We start from the raw sequence: 25867 nt of genomic DNA on the forward strand, positions 1-25867 counted from the left end.
CCCTTTCATGCGGATGGGTTTTTGAAAACATGAAAAATGTCTCAATTATAAATAATGTCTAGAATTTTCTCACTCATATCTGTCGTCGAAAATTATTTCAAATGAATAGATACAGATTTCGGGAAGTCACATAAGGACATATATTTCAGATATTGACATTATTGAACTAACTATGACCTATATCTTAAAAGTTTTATTTTACTGAAAGTAAATACCAGAACTGGTTACACTGAGCTCTGTGCAACTCTTCTCTTACTTATTGCAACGTTAACTTACATTTTTCCTTTCTTTATGAGTGACATGATATTGAATTTTGAGTTAACTCTCAACAAATTAGGGTTCAATTCAGATGTGTGTGGGTTTTCTAATATATATTAGAGATCATAGGGCTATACAGACAATACAGACATATATAGTCTGTATTCTTTTATTTTTATTGTCTATAGATAGACAGTATAGAATATATATAATATTGTCTGTTTTCTAATGTATTTTGCCCTCTAGACTATATAGTCTATATTGTCTATCTATCCATATAGTCTTTTGTCTATCTACAGTCTATCATCTATATTGTCTATATAGTCTGTATTGTCTAGAGGGTGAAATACTTTAAAAGATCATCTACCTACTTGTAAATCACCAAGATTACATCAGCAGTAGTAAGGGAAATGTCTTTTACTATTTAGTATAATACAAATGATCCTCCTTAGATCACCTTTTACTTTGGCATGTGCCTGGTCATCTCTCATCTTTTTCTTTTCTTTACCCTCAGAAAAGTACAATTGAAAATAAAATGCCTCCCTGCTGTTGGAATGAGCCTCTGATCCCTACTCTAGGATAATATCCACTTTCTGAATTTTATATAATCCAATTGGCCAAAAACCTTTCATGCTTATAATAGCTACCCAGTGCTTCTTCAGAAGATTAAATAATTTCACAAAATTAAGTGTCTTGCGGGTGTCTTACCCTTTCATTGTTGTGAAAATTTATTTAACTGTAACAAAAGTTTCATCACCTTAAATTTCTTAGAATTTACTTAGGCAAAATTAACAATGGATAAGCTTATTATAAAATATCCTGGCAGAATTGCCAGGTATGGCTTTTGCTTTATATATTTTAAAAGTTACTCTTTTTAAAAAAAAAAAAAAACCTCTTTTGTTTGAGTTTTGGTAATTGACAAAATGATTGCATGTGAAACAGAACTCTTGCATAAAGTAAGCTGCTCACAACACAGACTAATTGCACATTTGGGAGGCAAGGCAAAGACATCCAGAGCTTGCTCGTGCTGAGCCAAGAGCACAGCATTTAATGAAATGAGGGCCATAAAAGGTTCAGCATGGATGCTTTCAGGTCTGAGCTGGGCTTCTGGGAAATTGGACATTGGCCCTGTGGACTGGTGGATTCCCCTGGGCTTTGAAAGGCCGGATTATTACCACTTGCATGCGTGAATCAGGCACTGCTTTGCAATACAAGAAATTTGTGATTCCAGAGATGGCCTCTTTTGGAACACTCTCAAGCTAATAGTATGGCTGTCTCCCCAGTCATCCATCTTACTTCCTCTCTTTCTTCCTCTCATGCCAAGTAACTACTTTTGATATTTGTTTTCTAAAAAATGGTTAGTATATCTAGCAAGGCCTGACCAGGTAGACTCTTCAGTTTCCTCTTTCCAATTCTTAAACCCATGTTGGCCAGGCTGGTCTCAAACTCGTGACCTCAAGTCATCTCCCCACCTCGGCTTCTGAAAGCACTGGGATTACAGGCATGAGCCACCATGCCTTGCCCCATCCTGGATTCCTATATGAGTAAAAGGAAACATTTTATATATGTACCAATACATTTGTTTTCTACCACCTGTCCTACTCTGTTCATCCCACAGAGATCATACTTCCTCTGGAAAATTAGCTGCCATTTAACTAGAAATATAACGATTACATGATTCTTCAGTAGTTCATTCTGACCAACTAAGTGTTCAGTCATGAACCTGTGGATCTAACACTTTTTCATCTTAATTGTGCTGAAGTATGTCTTGTTTCCTCCACTCAGAGACATCTGACATCCCTCTCAGTAAAAACTGCTGAGACTTGGAAACATACGAACAGGCAGCAATGCAGCCTGTTGCTAAAACACCTTCTGGGCCCTGGTTGCTTTGATTTGCCAATTGTTGATTCAGGGCAGTAGTTCTTAATTGGAGGTGATTTTGACCACAGGTGACATTTGGCAATGTTTGAAGGCATTCTAGTTGTCACAGCTTAGGGAAGGGGGTACTCCTAACATCTGGTGGGTCGTAGCCAAGGACTTGGTCAAATATCATGCAATGCAGTGGACAGACACCCACAATAAAAGATTAGCAGCCTTCAAATATCAGTTGTGGCGAGGTGGAAAAAGCCTAAGCTGAGGGTTCTGTGTGACCAGCCCTGGGCAGGTGCTGGGCATTAGGCCTGCACCTATACAGGGGAGGCATTAGAGCATCCATTCTGGGCCTGGCTCTGGGAATCTCAAGGATGTTGTATCTAGAGACAGGGCCTCTAGTGGCAAAGAATAACAAGTAATGAAAAGATTTTAAACATAAATGAAATTCACAAGATTTCCCTTACTATGCCTGCCAGCCAGCCTTTGTGTGTGTGTGCGTGTGTGTTTGTGTGAGTGTGTGTGTGTGTGTGCGTTTGATATCTGCGAGTGGAAAGAGCTGTTGCCTGAAGATGGAAACCAGGAGAATCCGAGGTCTTAGATGTGCCACTGCTTGGGGGTTGATCATATCACTAAGGTCTGGCATTTAGGTCACTTGGTAGTACTTTATACCCATTTCCATTTTGCTACAAAATGCTGTCTGGCAAGATTTGAGTTTAATTTTCAGAGTTACTGGTTGAACCAGGATTCTTGGAGAGAGGCATTCAGCATATTGATTTTTTTAATGTCAGATAAAGGGACATTTATTTCTAACAGAGGAAATGGCTGTGTTAACTAACTGTAATGGCTTCCTTTACCATTTGGGAAGTTTGCTATTATTAGAGGGCACTAATTATGGCTTAAGCCTGATACAGCATAAGAAAGATATAAAACATAACTGTACTTGTATGGAGAATGTAAATGACATAATGTCTTGCTGTCATTTTAGAAATCTGTCCTGGAATTTCTTGAGGATAGGTTAAATCATGGGATGGACAAAAGTTGAGACACAAGGATACAGTATAGTATGGCAGTGAAGAGTCTGACAGTTTAACTCACAGAGTAGAATGGTGGTTACAAGCACAGAGGAGGGGAAGAGTGGGGAAATGTTGGTCAAAAGACACAATCTCAGTTAGGAGGAGTAAGTTAAAGAGGTATATCCTACTACATAGTGGCAATAGTTAATAACCTTGTAGTTTATACTTGAAAATCTCTAGGAGAGTAGAATTTAAGTGTTCTCAACACACACACAGAAATTCGTAAGAATATAAGGTAATGCATATGTTAATTAGCTCAATTTAGCTATTCCACAATGTATACATAGTTTAAAACACCATGCTGTATTCCATAAACATATCATTTTGATATGTCATGATTTCTGTTCTTTTACATTTTCTGAGAGGTGCTTTACTTCCAACTATGTGGTCAATTTTAGAATAAGTGCAATGTGGTGCTGAGAAGAATGTATATTCTGTTGATTTGTGGTGGAGAGTTCTGTAGATGACTATTAGGTCCACTTGGTGCAAAGCTGAGTTCAAGTCCTGGATATCCTTGTTAACTTTCTGTCTCATTGATCTGTCTAATGTTGACAGTGGGGTGTTAAAGTCTCCCATTATTATTGTGTGGGAGTCTAAGTCTCTTTGTAGGTCTCTAAGGACTTGCTTTATGAATCTGGGTACTCCTGTATTACGTGCATATATATTTAGGATAGTTAGCTCTTCTTGTGGAACTGATCCCTTTACAATTATATAATGGCCTTCTTTGTCTCTTTTGATCTTTCTTGATCTAAAGTGTGTTTTATCAGAGACTAAGATTGCAACCCCTGCTTTTTTGCTTTGTTTTGTTTTCTATTTGCTTGGTAGATCTTCCTCCATCCCTTTATTTTGAGCCTATGTGTGTCTCTGCATGTGAGATGGGTCTCCTGAATACAGCACACTGATGGGTCTTGACTCTTTATCCAACTTGCCAGTCTGTGTCTTTTAATTGGAGAATTTAGCCCATTTACATTTAAGGTTAATATTGTTATGTGTGAATATGATCCTGTCATTATGATGTTAGCTGGTTATTTTGCCCGTTAGTTGATGCAGTTTCTTCCTAGCATTGATGATTTTTACAATTTGGCATATTGTTGTAGTGGCTGGTACCAGTTGTTCCTTTCTGTGTTTAGTGCTTCCCTCAGGAACTCTTGTAAGGCAGGCCTGGTGGTGACAGAGTCTCTCAGAATTTGCGTATCTGTAAAGGATTTTATTTCTCCTTGACTTATGAAGCTTAGTTTGGCTGGATATGAAATTCTGGGTTGAAAATTCTTCTCTTTAAGAATGTTGAATATTGGCCCCCACTCTCTTCTGGCTTGTAGAGTTTCTGCCGAGAGATCTGCTGTTAGTCTGATGGGCTTCCCTTTGTGGGTAACCCGACCTTTCTCTCTGGCTGCCCTTAACATTTTTTCCTTCATTTCAACCTCGGTGAATCTGACAATTTTGCATCTTGGAGTTGCTCTTCTTGAGGAGTATCTTTGTAGCGTTCTCTGTATTTCCTGAATTTGAATGTTGGCCTGCCTTGCTAGGTTAGGGAAGTTCTCCTGGATAATATCCCAAAGAGTGTTTTCCAACTTGATTCCATGCTCCCTGTCACTTTCAGGTACACCAATCAAACATAGATTTGGTCTTTTCACATAGTCCCATATTTCTTGGAGGCTTTCTTCATTTCTTTTTTCTCTTTTTTCTCTAAACTTCTCACTTCATTTCATTCATTTGATCTTCAATCACTGATACCCTTTTTTCCACTTGATCAATTCGGCTACTGAAGCTTGTGCATGCGTCACGTAGCTCTCGTGCCATGGTTTTCAGCTCCATCAGATCATTTAGGGTCTTCTCTACACTGTTTATTGTAGTTAGCTATTCGTCTAATCTTTTTTCAGATTTTTAGCTTCTTCGGAATGGATTCGAACATCCTTCTTTAGCTTGGAGAAGTTTTGTTATTACCGATCTTCTGAAACCTACAACTATCAACTTGTCAAAGTGATTCACCATCCAGCTTTTTTCCATTGCTGGCGAGGAGCTGCATTCCTTTGGAGGAGAAGAGGTGCTCTGGTTTTTAGAATTTTCAGCTTTTCTGCCCTGGTTTCTCCCCATCTTTGTGGTTTTATCTACCTTTGGTCTTTGATGATGGTGACCTACAGATGGGGTTTTGGTGTGGATGTCCTTTTTGTTGATGTTGCTGCTATTCCTTTCCGTTTGTTGGTTTTCCTTCTAACAGTCAGGACCCTCAGCTGTAGGTCTCTTGGAGTTTGCTGGAGGTCCACTCCAGACCTGTTTGCCTGGGTATCACCAGCGGAGGCTGCAGAATAGCAAATACTGCAGAATAGCAAATGGTGCTGCCTGATCTTCCTCTGGAAGCTTCATCTCAGAGGGGCACCCGGCTGTATGAGGTATCATTTGGCCCCGACTGGGAGGTGTCTCCCAGTTAGGCTACTCAGGGGTCAGGGACCCACTAGAGAAGAGAGTCTGTCCGTTCTTAGATCTCAAACTCTGTACTGGGAGAACCACTGCTCTCTTCAAAGCTCAGTTGGAAATGCAGAAATCACCCGTCTTCTGTGTCGCTCATGCTGGGAGCTATAGACTGGAGCTGTTCCTATGTGGCCATCTTGGAACAAAATGGAGGAACATTCCATGCTCATGGATAGGAAAGATCAAAGCATGAAAATGGCCATACTGCCCAAAGTAATTTATAGATTCAGTGCCATCCCCATCAAGCTACCAATGACTTTCTTCACAGAATTGGAAAAAACTACTTTAAAATTCATATGGAACCAAAAAAGAGCCCACATTGCCAAGACAATACTAAGCCAAAAGAACAAAGCTGGAGGCATCACGCTACCTGACTTCAAACTATACTACAAGGCTACAGTAATGAAAACAGCATGGTACTGGTACCAAAACAGAGATATAGACCAATGGAATAGAACAGAGCCCTCAGAAATAATATCACACATCTACAACCATCTGATCTTTGACAAACCTGACAAAAACAAGAAATGGGGAAAGAATTCCCTAGTTAATAAATGGTGCTGGGAAAACTGGCTAGCCATATGTAGAAAGCTGAAACTGGATGCCTTCCTTACACCTTATACAAAAATTAATTCAAGATGGATTAAAGACTTAAATGTCAGACCTTAAACCATAAAAACCCTAGAAGAAAACCTAGGCAATACCATTCGGGACATAGGCATGGGCAAGGACTTCATGACTAAAACACCAAAAGCAATGGCAACAAAAGCCAAAATTGACAAATGGGATCTAGTTGAACTAAAGAGCTTCTGCACAGCAAAAGAAACTACCATCAGAGTGAACAGGCAACCTACAGAATGGGAGAAAATTTTTACAATCTACCTATCTGAGTAAGGGCTAATATCCAGAACCTACAAAGAACGTAAACAAATTTACAAGAAAAAGTCAAACAACCCCATCAAAAAGTGGGCAAAGGATATGACCAGACACTTCTCCAAAGAAGACATTTATGCAGCCAACAGACACATGAAAAGAATGCTCATCATCACTGGCCATCAGAGAAATGCAAATCAAAACCACAATGAGATACCATTTCACACCAGTTAGAATGGCTATCATTAAAATGTCAGGAAACAACAGGTGCTGGAGAGGATGTGGAGAAATAGGAACACTTTCACACTGTTGGTAGGACTGTAAACTAGTTCAACCATTGTGGAAGACAGTGTGGTGATTCCTCAAGGATCTAGAACTAGAAATACCATTTGACCCAGCCATCCCATTACTGGGTACATACCCAAAGGATTATAAATCATGCTGCTATAAAGACACATGCACACGTATGTTTATTGCGGCACTGTTCACAACAGCAAAGACTTGGAACTGACCCGAATGTCCATCAACGACAGACTGGATTAAGAAAATTTGGCACATATACACCATGGAATACTATGCAGCCATAAAAAAGGATGAGTTCATGTCTTTTGTAGGGACATGGATGAAGCTGGAAACCATTATTCTGAGCAAACTATCACAAGGACAGAAAACCAAACAGTGCGTGTTCTCACTCATAGGTAAGAATTGAACAGTGAGAACACCTGGACTCAGGAAGGGGAACTTCACACACTGGGGCTTGTTGTGGGGTAGAGGGAGAGGGGAGGGGTAGCATTAGGAGAAATACCTAATGGAAATGATGAGTTAATGGGTGCAGCACACCAACATGGCACATGTATACATATGTAACAAATCTGCATGTTGTGCACTTGTATGCTAGAACTTAAAGTATAATCATAAAAAAAATCATTAAAAAGAAAACAAGGTTAAGTTATTCTTATACATTGACATGATAAACCACAATGGATTTAAGTGTTTAAAGTCAGAAATATACTTTTAAAAATAAGTACTTCAGTTGGCTGGTGGAGCAGTAATACCTGGATGCTGAATTGAATTTGTTTAAAATAAACCACAGAGTAAACTTTAAAAAAAAAAAAAGATTTGTCAATTAAAATATACATTTATAAAGAAAAAATAATAAAACACCTTCCACATCATAGTTTATAGAAAATGTGTCACCTTATAATTGTATCTTTTGTCGAAAATGGATATTGTATAATGTCAAACATGAAAATGTAGTAGACCCCTCAGAACTATTCACTAGAGAAAAAGATAAAATAAAAAAAAGTCTGACACAGGAACCACACTGTGCCTAAGCCCCACAAAGCTTCCACATTCCAAGTCTTCTGACAGCATGGCGTTTATCTGCTGTGCACCTCAGTTTCCTCATCTGTGAAATGGACATGACAACCTCACAGGTTTGCTGTGAAACATAAGTGTATTAATATGTGTAAAGTACTCAGAAATGAAGTAGTCAATCATTGTTAGTCTCCAGTGTATTGTTTCTGTTGTATTTTTGAATCACAGATGTCACAGACTTAAAAAAATTTTTTGAAAGAAAAGATAACCATAATGCGACCTGATTTCTATTTTGCTTCTACCACTTTAATAATGAATGATAAGTGTTAGTGCAAACAGTGGTTGTCAGTCTTACAGAGAATTAAATCTAATTGCCAAAAGAGGAATTATTTAATCATAAAATGAAGTGATTTGAAGGAATTACTAAAGCAAAGCTAGTTCTTGTCTCTTTGTCTCCGACAGACAAAAGCCAGAGAACCTTTTTCTCTTGAAATGGTGTTCACAAACTTACAGTAGGATGGTTTTCCCTTAATTTGCACTTTAATTCAGTGGAACTTTATTAGACTGAAATTAAGCAAATCCCAGAGAGGCCTGGAAACATAAATGATTGTGAAATGTTATGGATTTTAAATTGGGCATTTTGAAAGACAAAGATGAAGGCTAATAGTTTACATTTAGTACTAAACTCTGGCATTCCAATGGAAAAAAGACAGCTAGTTTGAATCAAATAATGGGATTTGTTTTTTAGGTAACAACATAATGAGTTAGTTAAAAGAGCTCACTTGTAATAGATTTATTAAGCCATAAAGTTTCATTTCTTTGAACAACCTATTGTCAAAATCTTCACAGATAACTTCACTTATAAGAAAATCAAATGAAAGGACTATTTCTTTAAAAGTTAGATGTGGATTTTCTCTATTTGGGGAGGGGTTGAAAATGCCACATCAGTTGATCTGGCTGTGATCCGACCTCTTAATCCTGTTTTAATTATGGGTTCTTTGCTACTTCTGATTTTGTAGTTATATGTGACTGACATTCAGACATTCATAGTAATTTTTTAAATATGTAATTTTACATAAGAGTCCCTTCAGTGTGACCTTAAGATGAGAGTCTCTAGACATAATTATAGAAAGGAAGGAACTACCAACCTAGAATGACTTGATCATTTCCAGGGGTATCTCATTGTCAAAATTTTCAGTTGAACACTGTGGCCGTTTTACATTTCTACAAGCTTGAGAGGAATGCAGAAGGGAGGCCCACAAAGATCCTATGTGGGCAGCACTTGTCCGTTCCTACTGCTGCATATTTGAAAACACTAGGGACCAAATATGATTAACCTCATACTTCTCCCTGGAGACCTGAGCCCTAAATATGCCTTTTGCCACCATACTCTGTATTCCTTGAGACCAGTATGCTTGTGGCTAGGTGTCATTTGTCAAATATGACATGAATATTTGTTGTACATAATCATTTTTGTTTAAGTTTAAAAATGTAATGCCAGCGAGTTATACTACCCAAAGAAGCAGGCTGAAAGCATGAGTTTTGACAAAGTGAAATTTCATTTGATGATATCCATTATAAATCATTTTTCTCAACTTTAAAATAAGATCTCATTTCTTCAGTATTCTGCATCTTATTAACAAACTTTACCAATAGTGTTGTTTCCATAGTAAATGGTATGTTTTAAATTATGTATGCCAAATATTTTCCTGGAATTTTAAGACGTTTCTACACTAAGCTCTGTTTCTTCATCTGTAAGGTGAAGATGTTAAGACTCCATTATCTCTAAGATATCTTCTGATACCCAGGATACCCTAAGTCTAATGTCCAGCCTTGTTTATTATGGAGAATATCTTGCTAAATTTCCAAAGGCTTGCGAGTTGTTTCAGATTGCATCACTCTGACTTGCCAAACGATCCACTCTATTGACAATTACCAAATATTATTCCCTGAGACCTCTTCCCCTGCTCCATGGATGTGACTGTGGCTCCTTGTGGAGAACGAAGACCAGCCTTTGCCTGCCAGGAGCCGATTATAGCTGTTAGAGGTCCAGTCATCCTGTCCAGCTGATTGCATCTGTGTCTGGTCATCTGAGAGAGTGAAATATTAATCTGCTTTCTTCTCTTCACTCTTTTCATGTGTATTCCCCTAACAGAAAGGAGAACCTGACTGCTGTGCACTCTCCCTGGAGACAAGCGAGCAGCTCACCTTTGAGATCCCCCTGAATGATTCAGGTTCTGCTGGCCTTGGGGTGAGCTTGAAAGGGAACAAATCCAGAGAAACTGGAACAGACTTGGGGATTTTTATCAAATCCATCATTCATGGAGGCGCTGCTTTTAAGGTGGGTAGGAATGACATTTGTACATCCTTTGAGAAGGCACTTGCAGATGTGACTGTTGTACTTAGAGACTGAATGGAAAGTGCCTGAAGACTTGAGGCCACTGAGACTTTCCCGCCAGATACAGAAAATACATGTGTGAACAGATCTGGGGAATAGCTGGCTGCTGTTTTTGTCCCTTAACTGGCTATTTTTACTCTTTAGAGTTACCTCTAAAAACCCATCATGATTCACATTCTTTTTTGCATACTTTTTATTACTCCATTAGGATTCCTCTGAATTTGTAAACTGACAGAGTTGAGCCTAAAAGTACACAACCAGAAAAACAAAACTAAAAACAAGTAAACATAAAGGCAGCAAATAAGACAATTGTGCTTGCAAGAATGAAAGCTCAGGGGAGCCTGAGAGTGATTGCAGTATAAATTAAAGGCCATGTATCACGTTTTAAACACTTGAAGAAAACCATGGTGCCAAGAATGCATGTTTCATTTTGAATACTTAGAGAAGCTTATAGATTTCCAGAAAAAGAAGGAAGATCATGCTTCAGTCCTTTCACCTTGAGGTGAGCAATGTGTTAATAACTATTAACATAGTGTACTGGTTAGCTAGATGGCCCGTGTTCAAGTCCAACTCAGTCCTTGCTAGCTATATGGAAATGTAGGCAAGGGTCTTGACCAGCTGTCTCCCATTTCCTCACCGGTAGAATGGTGATAATAAATAATACCTACTTCATAGGCTTCTAGGATTAAATAAGTCAGTACACACAATGTGATGAAAACAGTAAAGTGATGATAGAGGAAGGATGCACGTTTGCACCTCTCGCCACCATCATTATTATCTCATACCGTGCAAGGAGACTTCTTGAGTTTGAATTCTGCCTTACCTACTCTCTCCCTGTGAATGGAGGCAAGCTGCTCGGCCTCGACTTCCTCAGTTTCCTCATTGGTGAAATTTGCAGTGCCTGGCTCCTCGTGCTGCTGTTAAGACTAAAGGAGACGATGTGTGTCCAGTGTTTAGCACAGCGCCTGTCACCGGCTGCTGATCAATGTTAGCCGTCTGAAAATAATCGTGATATGAATAACGTCTGCCCTCTCCCACAGCAAAGCCAAGAAGGCCCTGTTACACTATACATAGAACACCTCTGCACCTAGAATTCTGGCTTCGTTGAAGCAACTATCTTCTCACACTTACCCTTCCACTTTTGTTTTAGACTAGATATGGAGATAATGCCTTTTTCACTGTGAAATCAATGCACTTTGGATAGACACCTCTTCGGTTTACTCCTTGGTTTAGTTAGCTTTTGTCACATAATAAATAGTCATAATTTTTCAGTAATATACCTCAATAAGCCTTTATTTTTCTCATAGCTCTGTGCAGGGGAGCTGGGGTTTGGGGAGGATTCTGATTCAGGCTGGTGTCTCTTGATCCCACTGAAACTCTGCAGATCCAAGTGTGCTCCATTGCTTTCTACTGCTCCTTGGATCAGCAGGCTAGCTGGGGCATGTCCCTCCTGTGTCTCAAGGTGTCAGAGGGCCAATGGCAGTGGGTAAATCCGTGGGCTCCAAACTGGCCCACTGTCACCCCACACACAGGCCACTGGTCAAAGCAAGTCATATGGCTGAGTTATGGCAAAGATGTGGATACAGAGAAGGGTAAAGAATTGAGTCCCATCACTCAATCTATAAAACTGGCTCCTAGGGGAGGTTCCAAGATGGCAGAATAGGAACAGCTCCAGTCTACAGCTCCCAGCATGAGCAACGCAGAAGACGAGTGATTTCTGCATTTCCTACTGGGGCACTGGGTTCATCTCACTAGGGCTTGTGAGACAATGGGTACAGCCCATGGACTGCAAGCCAAAGCAGGGCAGGATCACCTCACATGGGAAGCACAAGGGGTCGGTGAATTCCCTTTCCTAGCCCAGGGAAGCCGTGGCAGATGGTACCTGGAAAATTGGGACACTCTCACCCTAATACTGTGCTTTTCCAGCGGTCTTAGTAAACGGCACACCAGGAGATTATATCCTGCACCTGGCTTAGAGGGTCCCACACCCACGGAGCCTCGCTCACTGCTAACACAGCAGTCTGAGATCGAACTGCAAGGTGGCAGCGAGGCTGGGGTAGAGGTGTCCGCCATTGCCGAGGCTTAAGTAGGTAAACAGAGCAGCCGGAAGCTTGAACTGGGTGGAGCCCACCACAGCTCAAGGAGGCCTGCCTGGATCTGTAGACTCCACCTCTGAGGGCAGGGCATAGCTGAACAAAAGACAGCAGAAACTTCTGCAGACTTAAACGTCCCTGTCTGACAGCTTTGAAGAGAGTAATGGTTCTCCTAGCATGGAGTTTGAGATCTGAGGATGGACAGACTGCCTCCTCTAGTGTCACATATGGGACTATGTGAAAAGACAAAATCTGCGTTTGATTGGTGTACCTAAAAGTGACAGGGAGCATGGAATCAAGTTGGAAAACACTCTTCGGGATATTATCCAGGAGAATTTCCCTAACCTAGCAAGGCAGGCCAACATTCAAATTCAGGAAATACAGAGAACACCACAAAGATACCCCTCAAGAACAGCAACTCCAAGATACATAATTGTCAGATTCTACAAGGTTGAAATGAAGGAAAAAATGTTAAGGGCAGCCAGAGAGAAAGGTCGGGTTACCCACAAAGGGAAGCCCATCAGACTAACAGCAGATCTCTCAGCAGAAACTCTACAAGCCAGAAGAGAGTGGGGGCCATATTCAACATTCTTAAAGAGAAGAATTTTCAACCCAGAATTTCATATCCAGCCAAACTAAGCTTCATAAGTCAAGGAGAAATAAAATCCTTTACAGATAAGCAAATGCTGAGAGATTCTGTCACCACCAGGCCTGCCTTACAAGAGCTCCTGAAGAAGCACTAAACATGGAAAGGAACAACTGGTACCAGCCACTGCAAAAAACATGCCAAATTGTAAAAATCATTGATGCTAGGAAGAAACTGTATCAACTAACGGGCAAAATAATCAGCTAACATCATAATGACTGGAACAAATTCACACATAACAATATTAACCTTAAATGTAAATGGGCTAAATTCTCCAATTAAAAGACACAGACTGACAAATTGAATAAAGAGTAAAAACCAATCAGTGTGCTGTATTCCGGAGACCCGTCTCACGTGCAGACACACACATAGGCTCAAAATAAAGGGATGGAGGAAGATCTACCAAGAAAATGCAAAACAAACAAAACAAAAGCAGGGATTGCAATCCTAGTCTCTGATAAAACAGACTTTAAACCAACAAAGGTCAAAAGAGACAAGGTCGTTACATAATGGTAAAGGAATCAATTCAACAAGAAGAGCTAACTATCCTAAATGTGTATGCATCCAGTAAAGGAGCACCCAGATTCATAAAGCAAGTCCTTAGAGACCTACAAAGAGACTCAGACTCCCACACAATAATAATGGGAGATTTTAGCACCCCACTGTCAACATTAGATCAATGAGACAGAAAGTTAACAATGATATCCAGGACTTGAACTCAGCTCTGCACCAAGTGAACGGAATAGACATCTACAGAACTCTCCACCACAAATCAACAGAATATACATTCTTCTCAGCACCACAACGCCCTTATTCTAAAATTGACCACATAGTTGGAAGTAAAGCACTCCTCAGCAAATGCAAAAGAACAGAAATTATAATAAAATGTCTCTTAGACCACAGTGCAATCAAACTAGAACTCAGGACTAAGAAACTCACTCAAAACCACTCAACTACATGGAAACTGAACAGCCTGCTCCTAACTGACTACTGGGTAGATAACAAAATGAAGGCAGACATAAAGATGTTGTTTGAAACCAATGAGAACAAACATACAACATACCAGAATCTCTGGGACACATTTAAAGCAGTGTGTAGAGGGAAATTTATAGTACTAAATGCCCACAAGAGAGAGCAGGAAAGATCTAAAATTGATGCCCTAACATCACAATTAAAAGAACTAGAGAAGCAAGAGCAAACACATTCAAAAGCTAGCAGAAGGCAAGAAATAACTAAGATCAGAGAAGAACTAAAGGAGATAGAGACACAAAACACCCTTCAAACAATCAATGAATCCAGGAGCTGGTTTTTTGAAAAGATCAACGAAATTGATAGACCACTAGCAAGGCTAATAAAGGAGAAAAGAAAGAAGAATCAAATAGATGCAATAAAAAATGATAAAGGGGATATTACCACCAATCCTACAGAAATACAAACTACCATCAGAGAATATTATAAACACCTCTATGCAAATAAACTGGAAAATCTAGAAGAAATGAATAAATTCCTGGACACATACACCCTCCCAAGAGTAAACCAGGAAGAAGTTGAATCCCTGAATAGACCAATAACAAGCTCTGAAATTGAGGCAATAATCAGTAGCCTACCAACCAAAAAAAAGTCCAGGACCAGACGGATTCACAGCCGAATTCTACCAGAGGTACAGAGAGAAGCTGGTACCATTCCTTCTGAAACTATTCCAATCAATAGAAAAATCAATAGAAATCCTCCCTAACTCATTTTATGAGGCCAACATCATCCTGATACCAAAGCCTGGCAGAGACACAACAAAAAAAAAGAGAATTTTAGGCCAGTGTCCCTGATGAACATGAATGCAAAAATCCTCAATAAAATATTGGTAAACCAAATCCAGCAGCACATCAAAAAGCTTATCCAGCATGATTAAGTTGGCTTCCTCCCTGGGATGCAAGGCTGGTTCAACATTCGCAAATCAGTAAATGTAATCCATCATATAAACAGAACCAAAGACAAAAACCACATGATTATCTCAATTGATGCAGAAAGGGCCTTTGACAAAATTCAAGAGCCCTTCATGCTAAAATCTCGCAATAAATTAGGTATTGATGGGATGTATCTCAAAATAATGAGAGCTATTTATGACAAGCCCACAGCCAATATCATACTGAATGGGCAAAAACTGGAAGCATTCCCTTTGAACACTGGCACAAGACAGGGATGCCCTCTCTCACCACTCCTATTCAACATAGTGTTGGAAGTTCTGGCCAGGGCAGTCAGGCAGGAGAAAGAAAGAAAGGGTATTCATTTAGGAAAAGAGGAAGTCAAATTTTCCCTGTTTGCAGATGATGTGACTGTATATTTAGAGAACCCCATCGTCTCATGCCAAAATCTCCTTAAGCTGATGAGCAAGTTCAGCAAAGTCTCAGGATATAAAACCAATGTGCAAAAATCACAAGCGTTCCTATACACCAATAACAGACAAAGAGAGAGCCAAATCATGAGTGAACTCCCATTCAGAATTGCTTCAAAGAGAATAAAATACCTAGGAATCCAACTTACAAGGGATATGAAGGACCTCTTTAAGGAGAACTGCAAACCACTGCTCAACAAAATAAAAGAGGACACAAACAAATGGAAGAACATTTCATGCTCATGGATAGGAAGAATCAATATCATGAAAATGGCCATGTTGCCCAAGGTGATTTATAGATTCAATGGCATCCCCATCAAGCCACCAATGACTTTCTTCACAGAATTGGAAAAAACTACTTTAAAATTCATATGGAACCAGAAAAGAGCCCACATTGCCAAGACAATCCTACGTCAAAAGAACAAAGCTGGAGGCATCATACTACCTGACTTCAAACTATACTACAAGGCTACAGTAACCAAAACAGCATGGTACCAAAACAGAGAAATAGACCAATGGAACAGAACAGAGCCCTCAGAAATAATATCACACATCTACAACCATCTGATCTTTGACAAACCTGACAAAAACAAGAAATGGGGAAAGGATTCCCTAGTTAATAAATGGTGCTGGGAAAACTGGCTAGCCATGTGTGGAAAGCTGAAACTGGGACCTTATACAAAAATTAATTCAAGATGGATTAAAGACTTAAATGTCAGACCTTAAACCATAAAAACCCTAGAAGAAAACCTAGGCAATACCATTCGGGACATAGGCATGGGCAAGGACTTCATGACTAAAACACCAAAAGCAATGGCAACAAAAGCCAAAATTGACAAATGGGATCTAGGTAAACTAAAGAGCTTCTGCACAGCAAAAGAAACTACCATCAGAGTGAATAGGCAACCTACAGAATGGGAGAAAATTTTTACAATCTACCCATCTGACTAAGGGCTAATATCCAGAACCTACAAAGAACGTAAACAAATTTACAAGAAAAAGTCAAACAACCCCATCAAAAAGTGGGCAAAGGATATGACCAGACACTTCTCCAAAGAAGACATTTATGCAGCCAACAGACACATGAAAAGAATGCTCATCATCACTGGCCATCGGAGAAATGCAAATCAAAATCACAATGAGATACCATTTCACACCAGTTAGAATGGCAATCATTAAAAAGTCAGGAAACAACAGGTGCTGGAGAGGATGTCGAGAAATAGGAACACTTTCACACTGTTGGTGGGACTGTAAACTAGTTCAACCATTGTGGAAGACAGTGTAACATTTCCTCAAGGATCAAGAACTAGAAATATCATTTGACTCAGCCATCCCATTACTGGGTATACACCCAAAGGATTATAAATCATGCTGCTATAAAGACACATGCACATGTATGTTTATTGTGGCACTATTCACAACAGCAAAGACTTGGAACCAAACCAAATGTCCGTCAATGATAGACTGGATTAAGAAAATGTGGCACATATACACCATAGAATACTATGCAGCCATAAAAAAGGATGAGTTCATATCTTTTGTAGGGACATGGATGTAGCTGGAAACCATCATTCTGAGCAGACTATTGCAAGAATAGAAAACCAAACACTGCATGTTCTCACTCAGAGGTGGGAACACTTGGACACAGAGTGGGGAACATCACACACCTGTCGTGGGGCCTGTCGTGGGGTGGGGGGAGCGGGAAGGGATAGCATTAGGAGATACACCTAATGTAAATGATGAGTTAATGGGTGCAGCACACCAACATGGCACATGTATATGTATGTAACAAACCTGCACGTTGTGCACATATACCCTAAAACTTAAAGTATAATTAGAAAAATAAAAATAATAAAAACAAGACTGGCTCAGAAATACATAACCAGGAGCAAAAGAGAAATAATAGTAATAGCAACAACAACAATAGCAATGCACATTTATTGTGCTTAGTATATGCTGAACACTAGGATAGGTGTTTTATATAGATTATCTAACTTTATTCACATTTACATTGGATTATTTTCAGGCCATTTTATCAAAGTGGAAATTATAGGTTAGAGCCTTTAGTGCCTTTCTGGTGGTCAGATAGCCAGGAATTACTTTAAGATTTGAATCCAGGCAGTCTGACTCCAGAGCCTGTGTTATGCTGCGTTGAAATGAAGACTCTTCCATATGATCCATTCACATTCCTAGAGAGCAGGGCCCATTGGCCTGGAGGTGTGTTGTATGGTGCTGTCATCCTTAGGCAAGCCATCTAAATATGTGCTAGGTTTGAGTATGAGTTCTTGGTCATGTTTGTGGATACCAGCTTGAAGTTATTCTTCTTATTCCTAATGACAGCTCTATTTGCAGAATTTATTCCAAGTAAAATTGAAACTGAGATGACTTTTTGGAAATTAAAAGCAAACATCTTCGCTTTTTTATGGGCAATAACTTAAGCTCAAGCAGATATTGGAGAGCAGGTTTAATATGTAGATCCATGTTTGTGTAAGTGAGCATCTCCTTACCTAAGCAGTTTCTAACAGTCCTGTTTCTTGCAGAAAGATTTCACTTTCCATTTATGTAAATTTCTTTCCTGACACTGGTCTGTTGAGTCAGACACTCACACCATTAGAAACCACTGGACAGCATATTTATAGCTGATCTTAAACAGTAAGAGGCATCAATCATGAACTTAGCCTTCTTGTGAATGTTTAGTATCCATTTGTCTTGTTTACCTTTTGCAGTATAAAGGATAGAGTCCTGAGATTTGTTCACGAGAAATCTGATTAACCAGGAAAAAAAAAGAAGTATTTTTCCATTCTCCTACTGCTGTTCCAGTAATCCACTGTTACTCCTCGGAAAATTGCCACCCATTCTATGATTCAGGACTCTGTCTTAGGAAAATTGTTTTGAGACTGGTTCCTGTCCCTGTTGAGAGGATACAAATATAGTAGACTACAGTATCCCTGGGGCAGAGGAGAGAGGAGCACTGGGAGCATCTTTGTCTCAGCATTTGGCCCTAGGTTTTTACCCGGAATCAACGAAATAATCTTTCAACCAGAGCACAGTCTTTTCCTCCTGGCCTTTCATACCACTAATTAGTTCTCAAGGTGTTTTTCCCTTTAGGGTAGGTGGATTTTTTGAAAACTAAACTACTTTGAAAGGTATGACCAAATTCTTCCTGTGCGTTCTGTGTGCTGGATTCTCCTGGGGGCCTCCGTTGGTATAAACAGATAGGCTACTTCATGCCAGATTTAAAACCCCTGAATAACTTGACTCTAATTGAGGGCTTTGCTTTGTTTTGTTTTGTTTTGTTTTCCTTAACTCTCAGTCTGTTGCTTTCTATCATGTCATGTCTTGTTTGAGTTATTTCTAATAGAGGATATAACTCTCTATTTGGAAACAAGAGCAGCCAGCTACTCTAGGATGCCCTCTTGGAAGTGAGTCCCTGACTCATTCTAAAAACCAACAGAACAATAATTCTACCCTGCTCACAATTATCCAAATGCTTAATCTCAACTTGATACTTAACTTCAAGTCTGTACATTAAGAAATAAAGCCCAGAAACTCTTGTCTCCATGCATCAGGCTGCACCACTTTTGATTACAGGCTGATGTGCCATACGGAGCTCTTCATGGACCCCTCTGAAGCATCACTTGTACCTGTGCCTCTTAGTGTTCTATGTGGCCATTGACCATAACAGCAAATATTACTTCTTAGATCATTAATGCCAGTATGCTTAAGCACTAGCATGCATTACACGTTTGTGGTTTCATTTAGTTTCTTTCTTCCTGGGCGTTTGCCCCTGACATACAGTGTAATTGCTTCTAGAACTAAAATATACTAAATACAAGCATATATGTCAACTGCTTCTGAAAGAATTATGAGCAGAATGAAGTTGTGACGTCCATGAGAATGATTTTCTAAAATTTTGCTTTTGTGGTTGGAATTTAAAGTGAATGTGGTGGTACTGTTGCTGTTAAGTAAAAAGTAGTATCGTCTTTGTTGTAGTTAGAAAAAATACATTGAGAAAAATTTGCCCTTTCCCTAAATCCACATCAAAATATGCTTTTTATTTTATCCAGAAAGCACAGATAAAGTGTCAGTGATCAGTCTGAAGATGTTAGATATTTTTATGTTCATTTGCTGAACATTTTAAATTCATTTTGAGATCAGGGGTTTTTCTTTGCTTTTCATGTACCATATTAACTGAAATTTTTTAGTAAAAATGCAGTTTTACATCTATTGATTATACTTCCTTAAGTTGCTTGTTTTGCTACCCTAAAGAATTACTTTAAACATTTATACGGCCGGGCGCGGTGGCTCAAGCCTGTAATCCCAGCACTTTGGGAGGCCGAGACGGGCAGATCACGAGGTCAGGAAATCGAGACCATCCTGGCTAACACGGTGAAACCCCGTCTCTACTAAAAAATACAAAAAATTAGCCGGCCGAGGTGGCGGGCGCCTGTAGTTCCAGCTACTCGGGCGGCTGAGGCAGGAGAATGGCGTGAACCCGGGAGGCGGAGCTTGCAGTGAGCTGAGACCCGGCCACTGCACTCCAGCCTGGGCGACAGAGCGAGACTCCGTCTCAAAAAAAAAAAAAAAAAAAAAAAAAAAAAAGGTATACATAACTAGAAGAGTGGGTTTTTTGGTTTTTTTTTAAGTTAGGTAAGATATTGTAATAACACACTGCAGTGAGAGTAAAAGTCCCACGAAGTCTATAGTACCAGTTCTGAATGGTGTTTTTGATTTCAGTATGCTGACTTTGGGAGTGGTATGTGTCCTATTGAAACTTTGAAATAATAAGGTAAAAATTCACATTTAAAGGCAATTTTTGCTAAAGGAAAAATATCATATATCGGGTAGATTGTTTACGGGCTGTTAAATAGAATATATTTAAGACTATCAGTTATTCTCTAAAAAATTAATTAGCCAGGTTTGTGCTTAATAAATGCTACTTGATGATGATGAAATTAAGTGAAAGAAAAATGCCTGACACGGCTAATTGTAAATGTATGCACTCAGAATATGAAATAGACATAATTGAAGTAATTTGATTCCTGTGTGCTGAGGATAATTTGGGATGCTCCTTCTGAAGGATGCAGGATTTCATAATCTGCACTATTTAGTAATGGGTAAAAGAAAGAATTTGGACTAATACACACAATCCTGATATTTTTAAATGACTAAACTCTAAATTTTTGGAGAAAAAATGCACAGTTCTAGAATATCCAGGAACATGGCACTTGATCCTGAATCTCCATGTCTCATTGTCATGTGGGACGTTTAACGGCATCCAAACTACTTAACTCCGATAGGCGCTCCCAGCGTGACTAATTTCCACCCCCATCTCTGCCGGTATCTATAAATCATGTGATAGATCTATAATTAATGAATTCAAAGGAAGATAAAAGGGACAGCTTTTTAAGGAACACTAATGTTAAATATTTCTTCAACTGACCATTTTTCTTGAAATTTATAATGTTTTCTGCTGGTGGGAGAGCGTTGAGGATCCTTACTGGTAGTTAGTGACTTCTAAGGTTTTCCTCTGGCAAAAGGACCAGATAATTTTAAAAGTGCCATTGAAAATCCTCAAATGTAAGAAGCCACTCACATTTTATTTCTAATCACAAAGATGTGATACACTTTAAGGACATTAAAAGCAGGAACTTTGCCTGGAAATATACATAAATTCATAATCACTATATACCCAATAAGAATTTGACCTTTAAAAAGGAAGTTATTAATTTAAGTATAGGAAAAATACATTTTTAGCTAATTTTCTATTTTTTAAAAAAACTGAAAATGTTAGCATATATTAATTCATATAGTCAGGCTTATTAGTGAATTTTCTGCAGTAATAACTACTTTATTAAAATGTAATATAACATTACTTTTAAAATCTCAAAATAGCTGGCACAGTAATGGGCTCCTGTATTTTCAACTAAGCAGGAGGATCACTTGAGCTCAGGAGTTCCAGACTGTAGTGCAGTGTAATTGTGCCTGAATAGTCACTGTGCTCTAGCCTGGGCAACACAGTGAGACCCCATCTCTATTTTTTAAAAAATCCTATAATTCCAGCCTCTATCATTGCTTTTCTTTGCAGATCTCTATCACTTTTGCATTTTTATTTTGTGAATGGAAATGCAAACAAGAAATAAATTTACATATATACTATACTGAATAAAATTTTGGAATGCTACAACATTTTGATGTGTATTTTGGACTCCGTGATTGTCTCAGTGGGCTTGAAAAAAATTTAAGAGTTGATAGTCCTAATGAAAAAGGAAATTATAATCTACAAAAGTTGATATAGCATGCTAATGATGCTTTGGCTCTGAAAATAGTAACTTTCCCCTGAAAAGCTATATTCGTCCTCATTATGGGTACCTATAGGCCATATATATGTGTACACACACACACACACACACACACACACACACAAGACCAGTCACTAGAAAAATGGACACAAACCAGAATGCTCAAACAAAACTCTGACCACAGTATGAACTCTGCATACATATACATGCATGTTTTTGTTCTAGCTTTCTGGTTTGTACCCATTTTTATAGTGATTGGTTTTAAGCAACCTCAGTATAAACAAGTGTAAGTGCATAAAAAAACACCACCAAGAAGTAAATCAATAAGATAAGTATGTTGAAATGGCTTCCAAAATTCTAACCTGGTTAGGCATTCATGCAAATAATTCTTAATTCATATATAACATACATGCTTTAACAAACTTCTTTTTAATCTGGTTTTCTGGACCAAAGTAAATTAAGAGCAGAAAATCAGGATGGAGAGGAAACAGGAATGACAGGAAAGACTAAAGTATAAAACAAGTACAGAACGTTATTGCTATATAGTACACCAGAGAATATTTTGATGGTTTGAAGTAAGTACTTCTCAAACTTTCTTACAGAAGAAATTATAAGATTCAATATGGCTGTAGTAAAGGCCATAAGTTGCAGTATATCTGTTAATGCCCCATATTTTTCCAGAATGATTTTAAAATGAAAAGATTTATAATACATTTTGAAAGCATTATTTCAGAATGGTTTATGCATATGTTAATTCATATAGTCAGGCTTATTGCAATAATCCTGACCAACATGGTGAAACCCCGTCTCTACTAAAAATACAAAAACTAGCCAGGCGTGGTGGTGTGCTCCTGTAATCCCAGCTACTCAAGAGGCTGAGGTAGGAGAATTGCTTGAACCAGGGAGGCAGAGGTTGCAATGAGCAGAGATCACACCACTGCACTCCAGCCTGGGCAACAAGAGCGAGAGACTCTGTCTCAATTTAAAAAAAAAAAAAAAAAAAGCTTCATATGCCCACAAGTGATTTTCTGCTGGGACTTCATTGGTTTGCTACACAGAAATGGAGTGAGGTTCTTAGGACAATAACAGAATTACATAAATTTAAATTTTACAATATCTGAGCAAGTAGAGATAGGGCCAGTATACAGAAAGTAATCGAGCATTTTTTTTTTTTTTTTTAGAATTCTAAAGGTGGCATATTCAAGACAGCTTAGGTTTGTGAATCTCTCATAGTTACAATTTGTAGATGAAACTTAACACCAGGACCAAAGCATCTGACTGACTTAATTTAGCAAGCACTTCTTGAACATTTAGAGTGAGTTAGGCAACAGTATATAATGGACTAGACACAGCATACTTAAAATTACCCATTCTATAATCTAGAAAGGTAGTAACACAGTACATTAAATATATAAACAACACTAATATGATAGGAGCTATCATAGGCAAATGTGAGAAGTATCGTGGGTGTTGGGATGATGGAGCATTTAATTCTGTCTGAGGAGAAAACTATGAAAGGAAGGCAATTGCTGAGGTTTGCTTGGGTTGAGGGGTAAGTAGATTTTGAAGAGGTGAGCAGGAATGCGAAGGGCTTTTGGGGCAGAAGAAAGAATATGGGCAAAGTCACCAAAGTGTGTACACCAGATTACAGTCTGTTGTCCCTGGAAAATAGAGGTCTTATTTGGGAAGAATAGATCTCTTCATATAAGCTGAAATGATGTGAAACATATACTAACTTTTTTGTTTTAACAACTGTACTTTAAAAATGTTGATTCATTCTCGCCCTTCCATTGCAATTGTTTTTAAATGAAGGTAAATGATTTCAATCTGGAATACAAGGTTCTTTTCTTAGTTTAGGGTTTTGGGTTTTTTGGGGGGTTTGATTTGTTTTTTCAAAAAATACGGTAGACAGATGTTGTCATAGAGTAATTGGAAGGCCCTGAGAGGATTTGTTGAGGATAATTCTCTCCCTCAATCAGGTGCCATCTTGCCTGGGGTCCCACCCTATTCCAGGGAAACATCTGCGCTGCAACCTGAAGTCAAGCTTTGGGGTTTGGGACCTTGGTGTTGATAATATCCCAGGAGGCCATACCAAGGGCCCCATTAGAAGCATGTGGAGGCAGAAGCCAACATCTGGTCATGATTAATCCTCTCAACACCCTGGACTAATGTGGACTGGCCTTGGGCCCCAGCCAGCTACTGCTGGGAAAGCCAGCCCACTTTCTCATGCTTCTCTCATATTCTTCAGTGGCTAGTTCATTCCTTTGCTTTGGCTTTCTTACTTTTCCTCTGTATTCATTAGAATTTTAGAGGTAACAGGGCAGTTGCAGGGAGGGTTTAACAAAAAATTTGCCAAGCCAGGTGGATTAGCCACACAACGTTGCCAGTAATCATGGCAGAGAAAGTACCCAGGCACCAGTGAATATACCACAGGGGATGAACTACAGGGTCATTGGACCACCCAGAAATCATAAATATGCTTTAGAGGACACGTGGAGTAGCCTACAGCATACGTAACGACCCCTCACTCCAAAGAATGATCTGGCTTAAATGCACAGTTGTGGAAAGACCCTGGCGTAAATATTTGTTTTTTAAAAATGAGGATCTGTAGCTTTTATTAGATTCTCCAAGGAGTCTAAGAGCCCGTAAAGACTAAGAATCACTAGCAGATTGTTTGAAAGCATGGGCTGCAAAGTGACCCAGACCTAGTTCACATCTGCTTTTAGAAACATGACTTGTAACAACTCATTTAAACTCTCTGACTGCAATTTCTTCTTTTATAAAATGGGGGCAGCAATCTCAAATATACAGGGTTTCTGTAAGGAGTAAATTGTCTACTATATGTAAAGGGTTTAGCATGATGCACAGAGTAAAGATTCTTTGTCATTAATATAGTGCCTTTAATAATCTCTAGAAGTCTGAATTTAGAAGCAACGTGTCATAAAGGATTCATGTCATTAACCTTAGAGATGAGGAGACCTGGCTATGACCATACCCTTTGACAAGTCACTTAATTTCTCTGGGCCTTCATCTTTACATCTCCTAAATAGCAGAGAGTAGCATTTATAGCACAGGGTTGCTGTAAGAAATGAATGGGCAAATACATGCAAAAGATGTGCACAAGGACTAGCCTACATTAGGTGTTCAGTAAAAGGGAGATGTCATACTCGAAGGTCTTGTCTCCTGGTCCTCGGTGCATCCTACTGTGATAGGACCAGCTAAAGCTGATGAGATTGAAACCATGCCAGGACCTGGAGAAGACCTAACCTCGTACCAGGTTTTTTCATTCTGAACTGCACTGAAGAAGTTCCATTTTGTCTTTACTGTGTTCTCCTGATTCTTTTTAATATGTTTTCCTTCCCTTTGGGAATTTCCTTTACTCCTTTCTAGCTTGAGGATGGAGTTGGTTATGGGGGGATGCCAGAAGCGGGGAACATAATTGAAGTCTTTTTGCTTAGGAGTCTGATGGGAGTAATATAGGAAGAAAAAGGGGTGAGAGAGACAGAGAGAGAGAGGAGTGTGTGTGTGTGAGAGAGAGACAGAGAGAGAATATTGCAAGCATGACCCAGATGAAATGAATATCCTAGAATTACCAAGTAACATCCTTGAATATTTGAATTCATTTATGTAAAGTCAATTGAAAGTTAATATTCTCATGCCTAAATATTTACTAGAATATAAAATTAATTTTAAAAACCATAAAAAGCTAATTTTCTTTGTCAAAATTATTCCAAAGCAAATGGGACATACACAATTTTGAGGGAGATTTGATGAGTTTTTGAATAATGAGTTCCTCATTGAATCAACTTCATTTTAGGTCAAGACTAGACATAGACATGCATGTATGGATGTCTAGCTAAGTAGGTAGACAGGCTTTTTTTTCTCTCCTCTGGGTTGCCCTGCCATGCCCCTGCACCGTTTCCTGTCTCCATGTCTTCTGTTGTGTGTCTGGATTTTATATTGTCTTCCCTTCTAGGAGACATCTGGTGGCATATTGTCCTCTCTGGTTCTGAAAGTCTTTTTTTCTTGAAGCATTACCCCTTTAGGGACTAGTCATCGTCATCTATGTAGAATATGGAATGGTTTGGTGAATAGGGATGCTGTGGAATTCAGAACTTGGGCTATTCTGTTCCAACTCTGACCTTAACTAGCTGAACAAGTCTAATATCTGTGGAAG

At 39.0% G+C, this 25867-nt stretch overlaps 1 protein-coding gene across 4 annotated transcripts in view; it reads left to right on the top strand.

Annotated features, from left to right (window-relative positions):
- Window positions 1-25867, top strand: part of PARD3B (par-3 family cell polarity regulator beta) — a 1097854-nt gene that overhangs the window by 611312 nt on the left and 460675 nt on the right. For 3 of the 4 annotated variants that reach the window (XM_025404986.1, XM_025404990.1, XM_025404989.1), the window contains exon 11: window positions 10018-10203. The exons of the other annotated variant lie outside the window; for it this stretch is intronic. In XM_025404986.1, coding sequence (XP_025260771.1) covers window positions 10018-10203 — 186 coding nt within the window. The remainder of the gene's footprint in view (window positions 1-10017; window positions 10204-25867) is intronic. 4 annotated transcript variants of the gene reach the window in all.

Source organism: Theropithecus gelada, chromosome 12, assembly GCF_003255815.1.
Source record: "Theropithecus gelada isolate Dixy chromosome 12, Tgel_1.0, whole genome shotgun sequence".
Lineage (NCBI taxonomy): Eukaryota > Metazoa > Chordata > Mammalia > Primates > Cercopithecidae > Theropithecus > Theropithecus gelada.